The sequence below is a fragment of the Lathyrus oleraceus genome, chromosome 1 (assembly GCF_024323335.1).
Source record: "Lathyrus oleraceus cultivar Zhongwan6 chromosome 1, CAAS_Psat_ZW6_1.0, whole genome shotgun sequence".
In the NCBI taxonomy this organism is placed as follows: Eukaryota; Viridiplantae; Streptophyta; class Magnoliopsida; order Fabales; family Fabaceae; genus Lathyrus; species Lathyrus oleraceus.
This window is the reverse complement of record NC_066579.1, coordinates 431,341,793-431,358,518: the sequence shown is the minus strand read 5'-3', so window position 1 is coordinate 431,358,518 and position 16,726 is coordinate 431,341,793. Positions and strand designations below refer to the sequence as shown.

At 33.9% G+C, this 16,726-nt stretch overlaps 1 protein-coding gene across 1 annotated transcript; it reads left to right on the top strand.

Annotated features, from left to right (window-relative positions):
* Nucleotides 1-11,614: 11,614 nt before the first annotated feature.
* Nucleotides 11,615-13,245, top strand: LOC127079929 (BAG family molecular chaperone regulator 1). The gene is made up of 2 exons (XM_051020281.1): nt 11,615-12,774; nt 12,943-13,245. Exons 1-2 carry the CDS (start codon nt 12,142-12,144, stop codon nt 13,081-13,083), a joined length of 774 nt encoding a protein of 257 aa, XP_050876238.1. The 5' UTR covers nt 11,615-12,141; the 3' UTR covers nt 13,084-13,245.
* Nucleotides 13,246-16,726: the final 3,481 nt, after the last annotated feature.

The window sequence follows — 16,726 nt, the reverse complement described above, 5'->3', positions numbered from 1 at the left end:
GAGAGGAGAGAGAAGTGAGAACGTGTGAGAAAGGAGAAAAAAACGTTTGGTTTCCAAATATCCTATTTTTCAGCATTTAATATTTTATTTATTATATGTGATACAAAAATATTTTTATTTATTAATTTTTTTATATTCACTAATAAAAGTTAATTTGAGACCCCACAGAAAGTGAGGCCTTGTGCTACTGCACAGCTTGCACAGGAAAAGAACCGGCCCTGAACCTCTAGTAGAATCCTCGAATAATCTTCACCCAACAAAGAAGATGAACTATTTTGCTCGAAAGCTTCTCAGAAAGAAGATGATTGTGAGGTAGAAATTTTATCACACAAGCAATTGTTTAAAATTAAACGCTAAGTTAATCGAGGAACGTGATAAGATTGAAAAACATAACTTAGATCTTAAAGACTACATTGAGTTTTTAGAGAATAACAATGAAACACTAAGATATGGAATGTGTAATCTTAGAAGACAAACTAGTAAATATGAAACTTGTGTCTCAATGAAGAAGTAAGTGAAAGATCTTCATAAAACCCTAAGTAAATTTACTAAAGGGAAAGAAAACCTAGATTTTATTATATCAAATCCAAATTCTTCCTTGAATAAAACTGGATTAAATTTTAAAAACGAGTAGATCACATAATAAAAACTTAAATAGGAAGAAATTAAATCATCGTATCTGCCAGCTATAAAGCATACTTTGGAAAGGAGCTAGAGCCCGAAATCATTTTTTCTAGTAAAGATGTCGTCGACATCCTTTCTCACAACAATGACCCCATGTGAATCATTGTGTAATGTGATGTATGAGACATAAAGTGGGTACTAATTGACCCTGAAAGCTCAACAAATGTCTTATTCTAGGAACATTTGAGAGATTCCATCTTGATTCAGATGACATTTGAACGTTTCAAGGTTTCTTGGTCGTGTTGTGAGTTCACTATCCTCTTAGATATGTATTGAATGATGTCAAAACTAGGACACTTATTATTTGCGTACATTGGATCTTGTTTGTCTATGTGATGTGCATTATCATATTAAGACATTTAAAATCACATTAAATAGGTCATTACAAGTCAAACCTTATGATTTTTCATGAAAAATAAGTTTATGTGTTGATACATCAAGCTTATGAGTCCAAACATAATGAAGAATAGTTAAAAACACAAACCTTCCTTTTATGATTTGATACAAGTTGCGAATGAGTCGAATCAATCTGGAAGTTTTTTTAAGAAATATGATTATGCTCATCCTTTCCTTGTATGTATCGATACAAAGGCATTTATGAGTCGATACATAGCGCGAATGAGTCGACTCCCGTGTTTGAAGTCGAATCCTACTGAACAATTTTTTCAAGAAAAATTACCTGCCCTCAATGTATCAACCCATTGGGTGTATATATCAACTCATGGCCTTTTGTATTAACTCATTCGAATTTGGTGTCAATACATTTCGTTCTATTTTTTTCAATACTTGTAATTTTTTGACTAAAAATTTATTTTGTCTGTTATTTTTTATACACACACACATGCATATAAATATGCATTCATGCATCATTTATAGAAATCGAAACCAAGAATATACAAAGAATTGTCTCTTCATCTTCAACCTTTTTCTTCATACATTCAACAATTACACATAATCATTTTTGTTGATTGTCATCTAGAATAGATTAATAAGGTCCAATTTAGGATTGTTGTGTTCATAATTGGGTTGAGTATTCTTTGGGGTTTTCTTTGATAAAACTAGTTAGGTTTTTTTTCTCTAAGATCAATGATTGATTTGATGGTTTTGTACAAGACTTCGTAACGAGGATTTAACCGAGTGAAAGATTTGAAGAACGGGAGGTTGGGTCACTTGATCTTTCTTAAGATCAAGGGGAAAGAAAAAGTTAGGATCAACATCAAACTCAGGGTTTGGGGGTTTGGATTTCTACTTTTTCTCTTGTAAACTACACTTGCAAAGGTTAATTTCACATATCTCAATTCTATTTTGAATTGGGGGCAGACGTACCCATAGTAAGGACAATTAAGAAGCTGCCTAAAGAAATATTGGTGCTCTCTCTCTCTCTCTCTCTCTCTCTCTCTCTATTTTGATATTGAACTTATAATGTAAATCTCTCTCTCGCTTTCTCTCTCTCTCTCTCTCTCTCTCTCTCTCTCTCTCTCTCTCTCATTTTGATATTGAACTTATAGTGTAAATCTCTCTCTCTCTCTCTCTCTCTCTCTCTCTCTCTCTCTCTCTCTCTCTCTCTCTCTCTCTCCATTTTGATATTAAACTTAGAGTGCAAATTTGTTTAGCTGAAAATATTCAGGTTGTGTTGAAGTTTCTAAAACTGTTTTTGCAAGACAGTTTTAATCTAAACAATTGCAATTGAATTTTCATACTATCAACATAAAGGGAAATAATCTTGGTGTCTATTGCACACGAAGTCTTTCATAAATTGTTTGCACACTAAGTGTTCGATATATTGTCTTTATCAATTTCTGTTTTCTATTTTCATTGGAAATTGATTATCATTGTGTGATTTAGTTCAAACGTATTTTGTAAAACATATCGATTCACTTTCTCATTATTAGTATACGTTTTGATATGGTTTAAATGCATATTCAATTCTTCCGATAATGGTTCAGGATAGACGAGTGTCGATCTGGAATTGCTTCCGCTTGCCATAGTAAATATTTTCAAAACATAATTTTTAATTACAAAAGATTTTATTGTGATCTATTCACCCCCTCCCCTTTAGATCGTTGCGTTCGTCTAAAAGGTGGTATCACGAGGACCGATTTATCTTGTGCTTCAAATGCTTATTAGATTATGACTTCCGAACCTAAATGGGTGTATAATAAAACGTTTGTTTTTAATGGTGAAAACTATGGTTATTGGAAGGATTGTATGTGTATCCATATCAATTCTATTGATATGAATGCATGGAACGCCATCCAAAATAGTCCATTTGAAATTATTATGACCAATGTGGATGGTGTTGTTATACCTAAACCGGAAGCACAATGAAATGTAGATGATGAGAAAAAGTATTCTTGTGATTGGAAAGAAAGAAGTATTCTAATCTCTGGTTTAGGAGTTGATGAATATTACCGTGTTTCTAATTGCAAAACTGCTAAAACTATGTGGGACTCATTACAAGTGGCTCATCAGGGTACATATGAGGTAAAACATGCTAGAATCAATACTTTAAACCAAGATTTTAACCTCTTTCATATGAAGCATAGTGAAACCATTTCCAATATGCAAAAGGGGTTCATTCATCTTATAAATCGTTTGAATTCACTTGGTAAGCCGGTTTCCAATGAAATTGCTACTATCAAAATTTTGAGATGTCTTAATAAGGAATGGCAACCTAAGGCCATCACCATCAAGGAAGCTAACAACCTATTGACATTAGACATTACTACTTTGTTTGGAAAGATTAAAAAACATGAGTAAGATCTCATTTGCTTAGAGAAGCATGAGAAAAAGATTAAGAAAGAAAAGAGCAAGGACAAGGAGGTAGAAAAGACGTCAATTTCTCTTGTGTCTTCTTGTTTTAAGTCCTCAGCAAAAGAGCATGGTGAAAGTGGAACTAGTGATAATGAGAAGTTGGATGATGAAAAAATGGGGTTGTTTTTGTTAAACGATGCCATAAATACATTAAGAGAAATGGAGTAAAGCACTCAGACAATAACCTCATCAACTTTAGAAGACAAGTTAACTCCTCAAAGCAAGATGAGAATAAGAAAGAAAAGTCCAAAGTTTCATGTTTTAATTATGGAAAAGTCAATCATTGTAAGTTGGATTATTCATAACTTAAGAAGGATAAAAGTTAGGGTCAATACAAGAAGTCTAGCAATCCTATAAGAGCATACATAGCTTGGGAAAGTGATAGTGAATCCTCAAGTGAAGGTAGCTCAAGTGAAAGTGATGAAGCGACAAATTTTTGTCTCACGGCCTATCATCATAAGAATAAAAATATAAGTCATTGAACCTATTGATGATATGTCTTATTCTGAATTACAAACTGCTTTTGAAAATCTATATGGTGAAGTCGTAGATGATTTTAAAAGACTGGCTTCAAATAAAAGGAGTTTTTCATACCTCGGGGTCAAAGTTTTAGAAATGAAAAAAACAAATGGAAGCTCTTAACAAAATCACGTTAGATGCTTCAAAAGTTGATGTTAAGGAAGAGAAATTTTCTTGGTTTGGTTGTGAGAAAGTCAAATTAAACAAGGCCTTATAACCAAAGGTCACCTTCGCTATTAATCCTGCAAAGTTCAGGAGATCTTTAAATATGTCGTACAAGAAGTACAAGTTTATTGTAAGGGAATCTAATAGAGAAAGTCATTCACATCATCATTTAACTTGTCACTATTGTTGTAAAGGTGTATTTAAATGGTTTCCAATATGCAACAGGATTTCCACTCAATCTCAAGGACCTAATGAAAATTGGGTACCTATAACTCTTGTTTGATCTTGTAAGTTGAATGTCTTTGCTCCATGGAAAGAATACAGTTTATTGATAGTGGTTGCTCAAGGCATATGACAGGTGACATTTCCCCATTCATTGACTTCACGCCAAAGAAGAAGGGTTTTATGATCTAAGGAGATAACAACAATGGTGTAATACTTGGTAAAGGTAATATAGGTAATCCATCTTCTAGTATTATCTCTGACATAATACTTGTTGAAGGTCTTAAATATAATCTGCTTAGCATTAGTCAACTATGCGACAAAGGATAGAAAATAACTTTACAAATACTTGTTTCATAATTGAACACAATGAAAAGAAAAATTATTTAAACATAAACTGCAGTTGGTGTTCAACATTTATAAACCTTGGAAGCTATTTAAAAAATTTGTAGCTAACAAATATCATAGTTAAGAAATGGAATAAGAAACATGATCCAATCCATAAATTAAAAGATAAGAATGTTTATAAGTTTAAAAAAATCCAATAAGGAAGAAATTATTGAGAAACTTAATGAGTTAATTTAATTGTTAAAATATGAAGGGATGAGCTCAAACCTAAAAGAATCTTTAGCAAATTCATAAAAAAAAACTCTTTTAAAGAAGAAGAAAAAGAAAAATAAACTTCATTTGTCTCCTCTGTAAGAACAATATTAGTGAACAAACGACCCTAAGAAGATTCAACGTCAATTGGAGAAACTTCATAAAGGAGAAAATATGAAAAGTTTCATCCAGTGGAATCTTAGAAAGAAAAAATGAGAAATAAGTCTCAACAAGCAATATCTTCCGAGAATCATAGTCAAAGAGAGATATTGAAGAATCAACCTCTGGTAAATATCTTGAAGAATCAACCTCTAGTAGAATCCTTGAATAATCTTCATCCAACAAAGAAGATGAACTATTTTGCTTGAAAGCTTCTCACAAATAAGATGATTATGTGGTAAAATTTTATCATACAAGCAATTGTTTAAAATTAAACGCTAAGTTAATTGAGGAACACGATACGATTGAAAAGCGTAACTTAGATCTTAAAGACTACATTGAGTTTTTAGAGAATAACAATGAAACACAGATATATGAAATGGGTAATCTTAGAAGACAAGCTAGTAAATATGAAACTTGTGTCTCAATGAAGAAGTAAGTGAAAGATCTTCATGAAACCCTAAATAAATTTACTAAGGGGAAAGAAAACCTAGATTTTATTATATCAAATCCAAAGTCTTCCTTGAATAAAATTGGACTAAGTTTTAAAACGAGTAGATCGCATAATAAAAACTTAAATAGGAAGAAATTAAATTGTCCTGTTTATAAATGCTTACTTTGTAATAGGTTTTGTCACTTAGAGGATTTATGTCATGATAAACTAAGACGGTATAAATGTAGTAACCCTTGACCTCTTAGAACTACTAACACACCAGGACCCAAAAAGATTTGGGCACCAAAGCTGAAAATGTAGTTTGTTTTGGAGGGATGTTTTGCAGATTTTAATGAAGCATTAATGCATATTAAATGAAGATGTGCAAAGCAAGATGTATAGATTTAAGTATATATGATGTGCCTAATGGCATTTGATGATTATGATGCTAGTGATCTAAGTATGATCGTATATGGTGTATTTAAATGAACGAGATCAAAGAACTGTTGATTGAGGATGCTTCTCAACACTTATGATTATTTATTATCATTAACCTTGTATTAGGTTATGGTGATAAGTCTCTAACGGATTTATCAAACATGTTGTTTAAACCAACTCTCGTATTAAACAATTCTTAGAGAAGGATGTGCGATAAAGTTTATTCGTTCCCTCGAAAGGGGGAGTTTTTTCAAGTTCATTTGAGATTTAAGGTGGTGCACTTTTTAGATATTGAAGAATCAAAAAGCTCTAATTAACCCTCCAAGTAAGTGGTTTATTATTTGTTCATAAATTAAAATTATTATTATTGATGAAATATTTAAGTTTTTAGCAATTTTTTTAAAAAGAGGGTGCAATCTGAATGAAAAAGGGTGTAAAAAGAGGCTACGAAGAAAAAAAATCTCAACCTATGTCCATAAAATAATCGATTAGGAGGCATGTTTTGGAAAGTTTTGGTTTTGATCTTTTCTGGGCAAAATTTTCAAAGATTTTGTGGAGTTTTTACACATGCAAATGCTCAGAAATAACGTTATAAATAAGTACTCCTATCACCTTCTTTTGCATCATCCTTTTCTCTTATTCTTATTCCTTCTTTGTGTTATTGTGTGAGTTATACTCTACTACATTAGTATAATCATATATGGCTCCAATAAGAAGCCTCTCCATTGGAAGCTATTTTTCAAGAATATTATTCTCAAAAGGATCATCATCGATAAGTCAAGAAAGGAGGGGAATGTTCAATTGTAAAGTATTATGACTTGTTGTTATGGAAGAAAAATTTCTTAATAACTTCAAGTCATATGTGAAAATTTGCCAAGGTTTACTAAGGGAGTTCTTCACGAAATACCAGATCGAGTGTTCATGGATCCTGTAAGAGAATTCTACTCTAAACTGAAGTTTGAAGATCTATCCAAGAAGACATATGTAAAAGGAATATAAGTTGAAATTCATATAGACCAGTTCAGTAGAATATTTGAACTACCCTTCTATGAAGTATCGTATACCTATAATGGGCCAATAAAGTTCAAAAGATTCAAACTCTCGATGGTTATCATATCCTTTGTCATAAATCTTATGGAATATAGGAAACATCCTATCAAAGCAAGTTACTTAAAGGCAAATATTTTTGTAGCACACTATTTGATCACAAGGATACTCCTCCAGAGACAGGATAGTCTTGAAGACATCATTAGAGAGGATATAGTTTCTTTATGGTTATTAACTAAAAAAATTCAAATAAGTCGGGTCAATGGGATGCTTCTCTATATGATCTACTGCAAGCAAAATCGATCAACAAGATTACCATATGAATCTTTGGTCATCTAGATATTAGTCGTTGTTAGAGTTGACTCTATGTGTGAAATAGTGGATCATATCCACTATAAGATCAACTTGTCCTATCTCATAAGCATGGGGGTTCATATCTTTTGAGGAGAAATGAGGAACGAAAAAATGGTTGAAGTCGAATATGTACCCACAATAATGATAGAGTCATTAATAACCTTCTAGAAATATCTTAATAAAACACTATTACCATTTAGAGCTTGGAAAAGGACATGGATATTATCAAGAGAAACACTTCAAGAAATGATGATATTAATGGCAACGAGTAGTCTAACTTATGTGTTATTGTAGTATACATGTGTGTTTAAATTTCCAACTTTTCCTGCTATATGTCATTTGAATTCTGGTATTTGAATTAATGAAGTAATGTTTTTCCTTCTTTAGTAAAATATGGGTGTTATATTTAGATTATGTGCTTTCATATTTAAAATAACTTTCTGGCATAGTTTTTCTCCTTTTTTTTATTATGTCAAATGAGGATAAACACTCTAAGGGGAAGTAAAGTATATTATATACTCATGTGAGAGGGATTTTAACCACTCCAAAATTTATTTATTTGTTTTCTCTTTTACCATCTACCTGAAAGATGTTTTATCATTATTAAAAGGGGGATAATATGAACTATGTGCTTGTAGGTACAGTCAAAGTGATCCAAGATGGTTAAGCTTATGGATAGCAAAGCTGCAAGTCAACTGAGTAACTACTTATTTTTTATGATGACAACACTTGAAGTCAATCATTTACTAAAGATAGATCAAACAATCAAAGATGAACAAGATGATGATCAAGCTATCCTCATTAATCAAGATGTGCTATTGAAGATCAAGACATTTGTTTAAAGTCAACACTATGGTCAAAAGACTTTCAAGTAAATATTTATGTTTCAAGGGTCACGGATGGTTTAACCTTTCAAACTCTCACATGATGGTAATCGACATCATGATATCTGAAGCCTCGTTAAGAAGACTCATGGTTCTTGTATGGTGCAATAATCAAAGATAATGATGCCAATACTTGAAGCTTCGGAATTGTGGAAGAGAGGGAGTATGAAAGCTCTCGTAGTTGTGTTTGTCTGAGTGACCAATGTCTTGTAAAGACACGAGGGTATTTTTGGAAATATTATGGCTAAGTCACACACACACACAACTTTTGAGAAGCCTTTCATATTTTATTTAAATCACCAAAAACATGTTTTTGAGGCCTATCCGGTTGATTAGAAGAGTGTATGATTGATTAAAAGACATTTTTTTAAACTAAATAATTGATTCGACTTTTAACCTAATCGATTATATCATGCTTAGTTGAATCTAAAATCGATTGGAAAAATCTCTTAATGATTGGTAACGAATATGTACCAAAATCTTTCATTTACGGCCTTAACAATCGATTATTTTTGGTGCCTCATCAATTATCTTAATAGGTTAGAGCATTGATTTGACCCGTGAATTGTTTCCAAATTTATACCGTGTGTTAACCTATAAATAGAGAGCTTCTCTATCAATTTCTTCACATCCAGAAAATGAGTATGAACCTCATTTTTCATTTCTCACATCATTTCTCTAAATCTCTCATTTTTTCTCATAAATTTTAACCATAGTGTTTCGAGAGTGTTCTTGAGTCTAAGTGAGGATAATTGTTCTATATTAGGGTAAAATTTTAATTTTACCAAAAATGTATTTTCTCTTGTGTAAATAATTCTTCCATAGGAATTTTTTATTTTGGATACGAGATAAATCAGTTAAAAGTTCTTCCATAGGGATTGTCTTAGGAAGTCTTTGTTTAGTTCGTGAGTTTCGCATTGAAGAAAAAACTTTATTTTGGATCATGAAGATCAACCAATAAAAAACTCCATAATGGTTCTTGAGCTTAACCTGATTAAAAGCTTTATCAGGAGATCAACCCATTTAAAATCTCTCCTGTTTCATGAGTTCATCCTGGTGTAACAACCTAGTAGGTTCGAGATCAACCTGGTAAAAATCTCATTTCAGTTTGTGGTCAGCTTTTGTAAAACCCCAGTTCGATATGAGGACAGCCAACTCAAAACTCCGTCTTGGTTTGAGATCACCCTATGGAAATTTTCAATTTGGTTTGGAGAATAACCGTTATAAGCCTTGTTCACTGTTTGGTTAGAAGTTTTCCTTAAAACTTCATTTCCTTGTATAAGGAGGTTCATGGGCACATCCTTTTAAAAGCTCTCAAATTTATTGGATACTCTAAAGAACAATACTTGGGGACATAAATGGGTCACCTTAAGGTCAAACCTAATAATTCTCTAGTATTCTTTCTTCTCCTTATCTCTTTTACTTTCCAGTAGTTTGTTTCCCTTTGTTTTTCTGGTGTCAATTTGTTCATTTGTTTTACAAAATATTTTTAAACTATGATTTTATAAATGATTTTGCTTTCAACCATCTGTTTTCAAACCTCTCCAATTCACCCCCCCCCCTCTCTTGTGTATGGAGTCACATGTTCAACAATTTCAAGCTCAAATATGCGATTATCGTAGCCCTGATTCACATTATCCATCAAATCTAGCTAGCAAGAAAGGACAATAGTTTCAAAGCTTCTACATCTTTGGTGACAGTGGTGGTGGAGATGATTTTAGCCTTAACTAAGATCAACCCCTCATTTTCAAAAGGTTGGATTGCTAATCATTAATTAGAGCATGACATTCTTGACAATTCCCAAATTGATAAAAGATACTGAAACACACCCAAAATTATTACACTTTTCAGGCGTAAACCACACACTTTGTGGGTTAAGATCAACACAGATGGTTCACTTAGAGGCGACATAGGCAATTGCAAGGACCACTATAGAGGTTTTCGGGGAGTCTTCTTTGCAAACTTGGGAGACATGAACGTGTTGAGAGCAAAGCTTCTTGCTATTATGATTGCCTTAGAGGCAATGAGTCTTAGAGGGTATTCTAATGTCTAGATAAAAAATGACTCTTAAACGGCCCTCCGTTGTGTCATAATGGATACCCTTATTCCATGGATCTCCGAAACAAGTGGTCCAATTGCAAAAATATTCTATTAAATAGGGTTTATACACATATTTACATAGAAGAAAATAAGTGTGCTTATAGACTAGCTACTCAGAAACATGAGATTGAGACTTTTCAGTGGTGAGAGATATTACCTATTTTCATTAAGGAAGAGTTCTTGATAGATATGTTGGATTTGTCGAATTATACATCTCTTTAACATTCAATTTATAGTTTAATGATAGTGATTTGACTTGTTCGTAAGAGTTTGGATACATTTATATATATTTGATTTATTTTATTCTTTTTTTAGATCATACCTAATCTCTCAAATATTCATATTTTTCTAGCATTATTTTATTAAAAAAATTAAAATAAAATTGTATTTATTTTTTTATATAATAAATTTGATCTTTATTGATATTTTCCATCCAATATAATGACACTATCTTATTCTGAAGACAACGACTTCTCAACAACAACATTGATAAAGCCATGTCCTTGTCAATGACAACTAAATCCATTTGGCAAGGTAGCACCTTTTACTAAAGTATCTAATTAATTTACATAAGAATGTTTCTTTTATCAGTTTAATAATCATACAAACACACATATTCATCAAGGACCAACACGTGAATAGTCTAAAGGTAAAAGATTTAGATACTTTCAACTTTTAGTCAAAGTTTCGATCTCCTATTTTACATATAGAAAAAAAAACTATATAAAAACTCACTTAATGTGTTACTAATTACTATTCAACAGCGATAGATACTTCATACATATAACTTAATTATCAACAACAAATTATTTGATACACATAATAAGTATTTTGTAAAATTTATTTGATTATGCTTTAACCGTCATATTTGATTTTATTACATAACTTTTAGACATATTTTTTATAACAGACAAATTAGTAATATGGTATTTGTCTTTTTATATAAAAATTATGTAATTAAAAATAAAATTAAGTATTTTTGTGACAATTATCTATGTTGTTGGTTTGTAATAATTAAAGTGTTGTTTATTATTGAATTCATACCAATCTTAATAACTTAATCATCTTCAAGTTGTTAAACCATATCCATCTATATTAACAGATAATTAGGGTATTCTCTTGGAAGCAAACCCCCTATCCAACCAACACCTCACAACAAGTCTTGATCCATTAAACACCATTGGATGGTTAGACTTTGAACTCTAATCAACGGCCAATATTAGTTATACCTCATCACTCTCAACTTGGAAGGCTAAGTAATGTCCTATTTGGTACATTCATCCTCCTACCATCGAAAACGAAACAAATAAACACAAACAAACCAACCACAATAAACGATCTTAATTAACACTAACCCATCACTAAAACGACTATCCTCCAATGAATTTCCTCCACGTGTCTGTTTTAAATACTAAGCTAAAGCAACATGGCTTGTGATGGCCATGTGTGGTTTCTTCAAGATGGTTCCTTCAACTGTCGGCAAACTTTGATGTCAATATACACACAAACCAACTTATTGGTACACGTGGCACATTCTCATTCGTCCACAAGATTCTCCAATGAAGCCCTACATAATATTTGGGTGGCAAAGTCTTTAAATTCCTACTCTCTCGAATAAGTACCACCAAAGTCTTTAAATAGAATTTTAATTTAAAAATACTTGTAAATCTATAAATATTTATATTTTCCCTCTTTCGGGGAGAAAAGAAAACAGAGTTGAAAATGATGAAGAAGAAACTGAATGGGTACGTTGGAACCACTAGTAGAAGAGAAACGACGTCGTCTCAACCTGAGACGAAAGAAGAAAAATCCGAATGGGAAATGAGACCGGGAGGAATGTTAGTTCAAAAACGAATCGGAAAACCTGAAGCTCCGGTGGCCAATTTGCGCCTCCGAATCGCCTACGGTGCACTCCGGCACGATGTCTACGTGAGTTCCACGGCAACATTCGGGGAGGTGAAGAAGGTGATGAGCGAAGAAACGGGATTGAAGGTAGAAGAACAGAGATTGATATACAGAGGAAAAGAGCGAGAAAATGGAGAGTATTTGGATGTGTGTGGAGTGAAAGATAAATCGAAGCTGGTGTTGATTCAAGACGCTTCTAGTATTGAGCGGCGATTCATTCAGATGCGGATTAATGCGAAGATCCAAACTGCAAATCGTGCGATCAATAATGTGTGTCTCCAGCTTGATCAGCTAGAAGAGCAGGTCTCTGTGATTGAAAAATCAATCTCCAATGGTATCAAAGTACCGGAAGTTCAGATCATAACGTTGATTGAGATGCTTATGAGACAAGCAATTAAATTGGAAAGCATTTCGGCAGAAGGAGATGCCTCTGCGCAGAAAATTTTACAGGTATTTTAGCAAGATCATCAGAAACATGACACTGACACCAATAATAATTAAAAAGATAAACTTAATTATAAGTGTCGGTATTATATATTAACATTATGGTTAATTAGTTAGTCCTATGGAATTTATAACAAGGTAATTGATTAAATGTAATGATGATTGGTTTTACAGGGAAAGAGGGTGCAGAAGTGTGTTGAAACTCTGGATATACTGAAGACTTCTAATGCAACAGTGAAGCCTGTTATTGTTACAACCAAGTGGGAGATTATCGATCATTCTCCGTCCCCTACCAAGTGGGAATTATTTGATTGAATTTTCTTATCCTCTCTCATTTAGTAAAACCGAGTTATTTGTGAACTATGTCAATGTTTGTTGTTATGGGGATACTATGTAATTATTTTATTTTATTTTGGTAAAAACCTTATGTGGATGTTTTTTCAATTGGAACTGAAACAGAATTTGGAAGTGCTAGTATATTTCATCTAAATTAATATTCATGTAGTATAATACTGCTATAACTTTTTTTTAAAAACAAAGTGGATCAAAATCAAAAAAGAAAGCTAAATAAAAATCAGTTAAAGGGTAACAATCTCCAACAAACCATTAATAGGTTATAAGACACAAATATCACACAAATATGTCGATACCAATAACAATTTTTAAAAAAATTAATTAATTAAACATAATTATAAATGTTGGTGTCAGTTTTGGGTACCGGTACGAATACAAATACATTTTTTTCAAAGAGATTGTTGCTATAAAGATCATAAGTAAAAAACTGAAGTTTGCAAGACATTGTTCATACAAAATCAAAATGAGATTATGATCATAATCAATATATGCGAGAGTATTAACACATGCATTTGTTTCCCTACATGAATGACAAATTTGATTTCGATGTGTGATTTGTTGAATTAATCCCCAACGTAAAACACTACTCATACTTCCTTTTCTCAATGTATTAACGACAATCTTTTTAGTTCACATAAAGCTCAACTTTTAAATATCCACGAGTTTGCACAAGACTTAACTCCTTCAAGACACCCCTAAAATATAGTAATATAAGCATTACATCTTTCAAGTAATTTTTTGAAAAAATCACGTAACCATATACCTTGGTCACTTCTAATTAGACCATCACACCTTGCATGATTATCTATAGGATAATTTTGATAAGTTGTGAAAGGGTATTCCATGAAAAAGCAATAGAAAACCAATTGAAATAAACGTTGTGCGAGCTTCGACACAATGGAAGTAGTTGTTGAAATGGTCGCCTAATTGGACATGTGCCTAACTATCTTTGAACCATGCTCTTCTCCTGATTCAACTGGTGAAATACGCGGCATGAGCAAAATTGGTCAAGTGTAGAGGAAAAATGGCCTCCTCCACTATTGAAGGAAGAATCCAATTTTCCATTCACACATCTTTGACTAAAAGAGAGGGAAACTACTCATCTAGTTTTATAACTCAAACCCAAGTAGCCTTCTATATTTACCCCGATCTTAGAATGGGTAAAATGATCACAAAATTCCCTCAGTAGAGCATATAGGACCTCTCCATTATTCCCGGGTGGGTGAGCTCTTAGCACGTCTCAAACCCTAAAGTCTTAGACAGGCCTACGCAACAAGAGGTTGTCCCTCATTGAACTTTTTTTAACAAGTACAATTGGTGCCCATCATGGGGCCCGATAAAACTAACCTAGATCGCACCCATCTTTCATTTATCAACTGCTCAGTCACCTTCTTCAGCATGGTGGGAGAATGAGGTGCCACAACACATGTCAACGCGTATGCATCCATTAACACCATAGCTGGATGATTTTCTTGAGGTGGATAATCCAACTCTTCCCGTCTGAAGTATGATCGGAAGATGTTGATGGTGAATGTCGTACCCGCCATCTATAAAGCATACTTTAGAAAGGAGCTAGAGCCCGAAATCATCTTTTATAGTAAAGATGTTGCGAATATCCTTCCTCACAACAACGACCACATGGTCATCATTGTGTAGTGCGATGTTTGAGACATAAAGTGGGTACTAATTGACCCTGAAAGCTCAACAAATGTCCTGTTCTATGAACATTTGAGAGACTCCAGCTTGGTCCAGATGAGATTTGAACGTTTCAAGTTTCCTTGGTCGTGCTCTGAGTGCATTATCCGCTTAAATATATTTTGAATGATGTTAAAACTAGAACACTTAGTATTTGCGCACATTAGATATTATTTGTCAATGTCTGGATGTGCATTATCATATTAAGACATTTAAAATCACATTAAATAGGTCATTACAAGTCAAACCTTATAATTTTCATGAAAAATAAGTCTATGTGTCGATACATCAAGCCTATGAGTCAAAACATAATGAAGAATAGTTAAAAACACAACCCTGCCTTCTATGAGTTTATACAAGTTACGAATGAGCCGACTCAATCTGAAAGTTTTTTGAAGCAATATGATCATGCTCATTCTTGCCTTGCATGTATCGATACAAAGGCATATATGAGTAGATACATACGTGAATGAGTCGACTCCCATGTTTAGAGTTGAATTCTACTGAATAATTTTTTCAATAAAAATTCTTTGCCCTCGATGTATCGACCCATTGGGTGTATGTATCGACTTTTGGCCTTTTGTATGGTTTCCTTTTAATTTCATGTGTGTTTTCATCATCCTAGTTCCTTTTAATGCATTTTTGTCTCCCTTTTATTATTTAAGGTAATATGAGGTCAATGGAACGAATAAGAGTAAGAAAAGTCAAAGATCGAGCGAAAATGAGCCATTCTCGTACAAATTTTCCCAGACCAACATAATATAGTTGTGTACCATGACATGGGTCGTGTTGGTCCATTTGAGCCCCCTCTATACAAGAAAGTCGAGGCTGGCACAGCCAGCCCATGTTCCTTGACACGACCCATGTCAGTCTTTAGGCAGTTACAAGCTGTCGCATTACGCGAAAAACCGGCGGGAAACAAGAACAACAGAGCCGCCACCGTGCGTTATTTATCCCAAAAGAAGGAAAGGAAACGCTCAGAGTAAACCTGGAAAAAGCATGGTCTCGCGACCAAAGAGAATGGGATCGGGAGTCGGTTATGCGAAGGGAAGGTATTAGCACCCCTACGCATCCGTCGTACTCGACGGGATCCACGCACTAAAGGAAGGAAAATGGTTGCTAAAACACTGCTCAAATAAACATCTATACAGGCTGAAGGAGACACAAGAAAACAAACAAGACTGACTCGGCAGGATGTCGCATCCTGGGCCTACTTAGTCTATCAGGCATAGACATCAGAGTCAAAGTAGTTCGGACTGGGGGAAAACATGCTCGCTAGGATGTCGCATCCTATGCATACGTATCTCCTTTGGACGAAAGAGAATCAGAGCATTCGTAGCTCGGCTAACACGCACACAAACAAACACAGGCAAAGGCAAACGTGGAGCCTGAATGCCAATCACTGGGCTTACATCAGCATCCGAACCAAACAAAACCCACACTGGAACCCGAACGCCACTCGATGGACTTACATCAGCTTCCAAGCACACAACAACACAAAACCAAGACACAGGCGAGGGCAAACATGGAGCCTGAATGCCAATCACTGGACTTACATCAACATCCGAACCAACAAACACACACTAGAACCCGAATGCCACTCGATGGACTTACATCAGCTTCCGAGCACACGACAACACAAAACAAAGACACAGGCGCCCGGAGAGATCTGCTCATCTCCTGCCTACGTACCTCATCTGGTATGAGGATCAGGGCGACGTAGTTCCCCTACGAAGGGACACAGGACTAGCCGAACCAGATAACAGAGGGAAACACAACTAGGGAGACTACGACTCGAGCCTAGCTGTTATCATGCAAAGTTGTCCCTAAGTCAAGGTTTCTAGCTAACTTGCATAGGAAGCAAGCCTATCCTATTCAACACAAGTAAACAGCAAATCAAGCATTCACA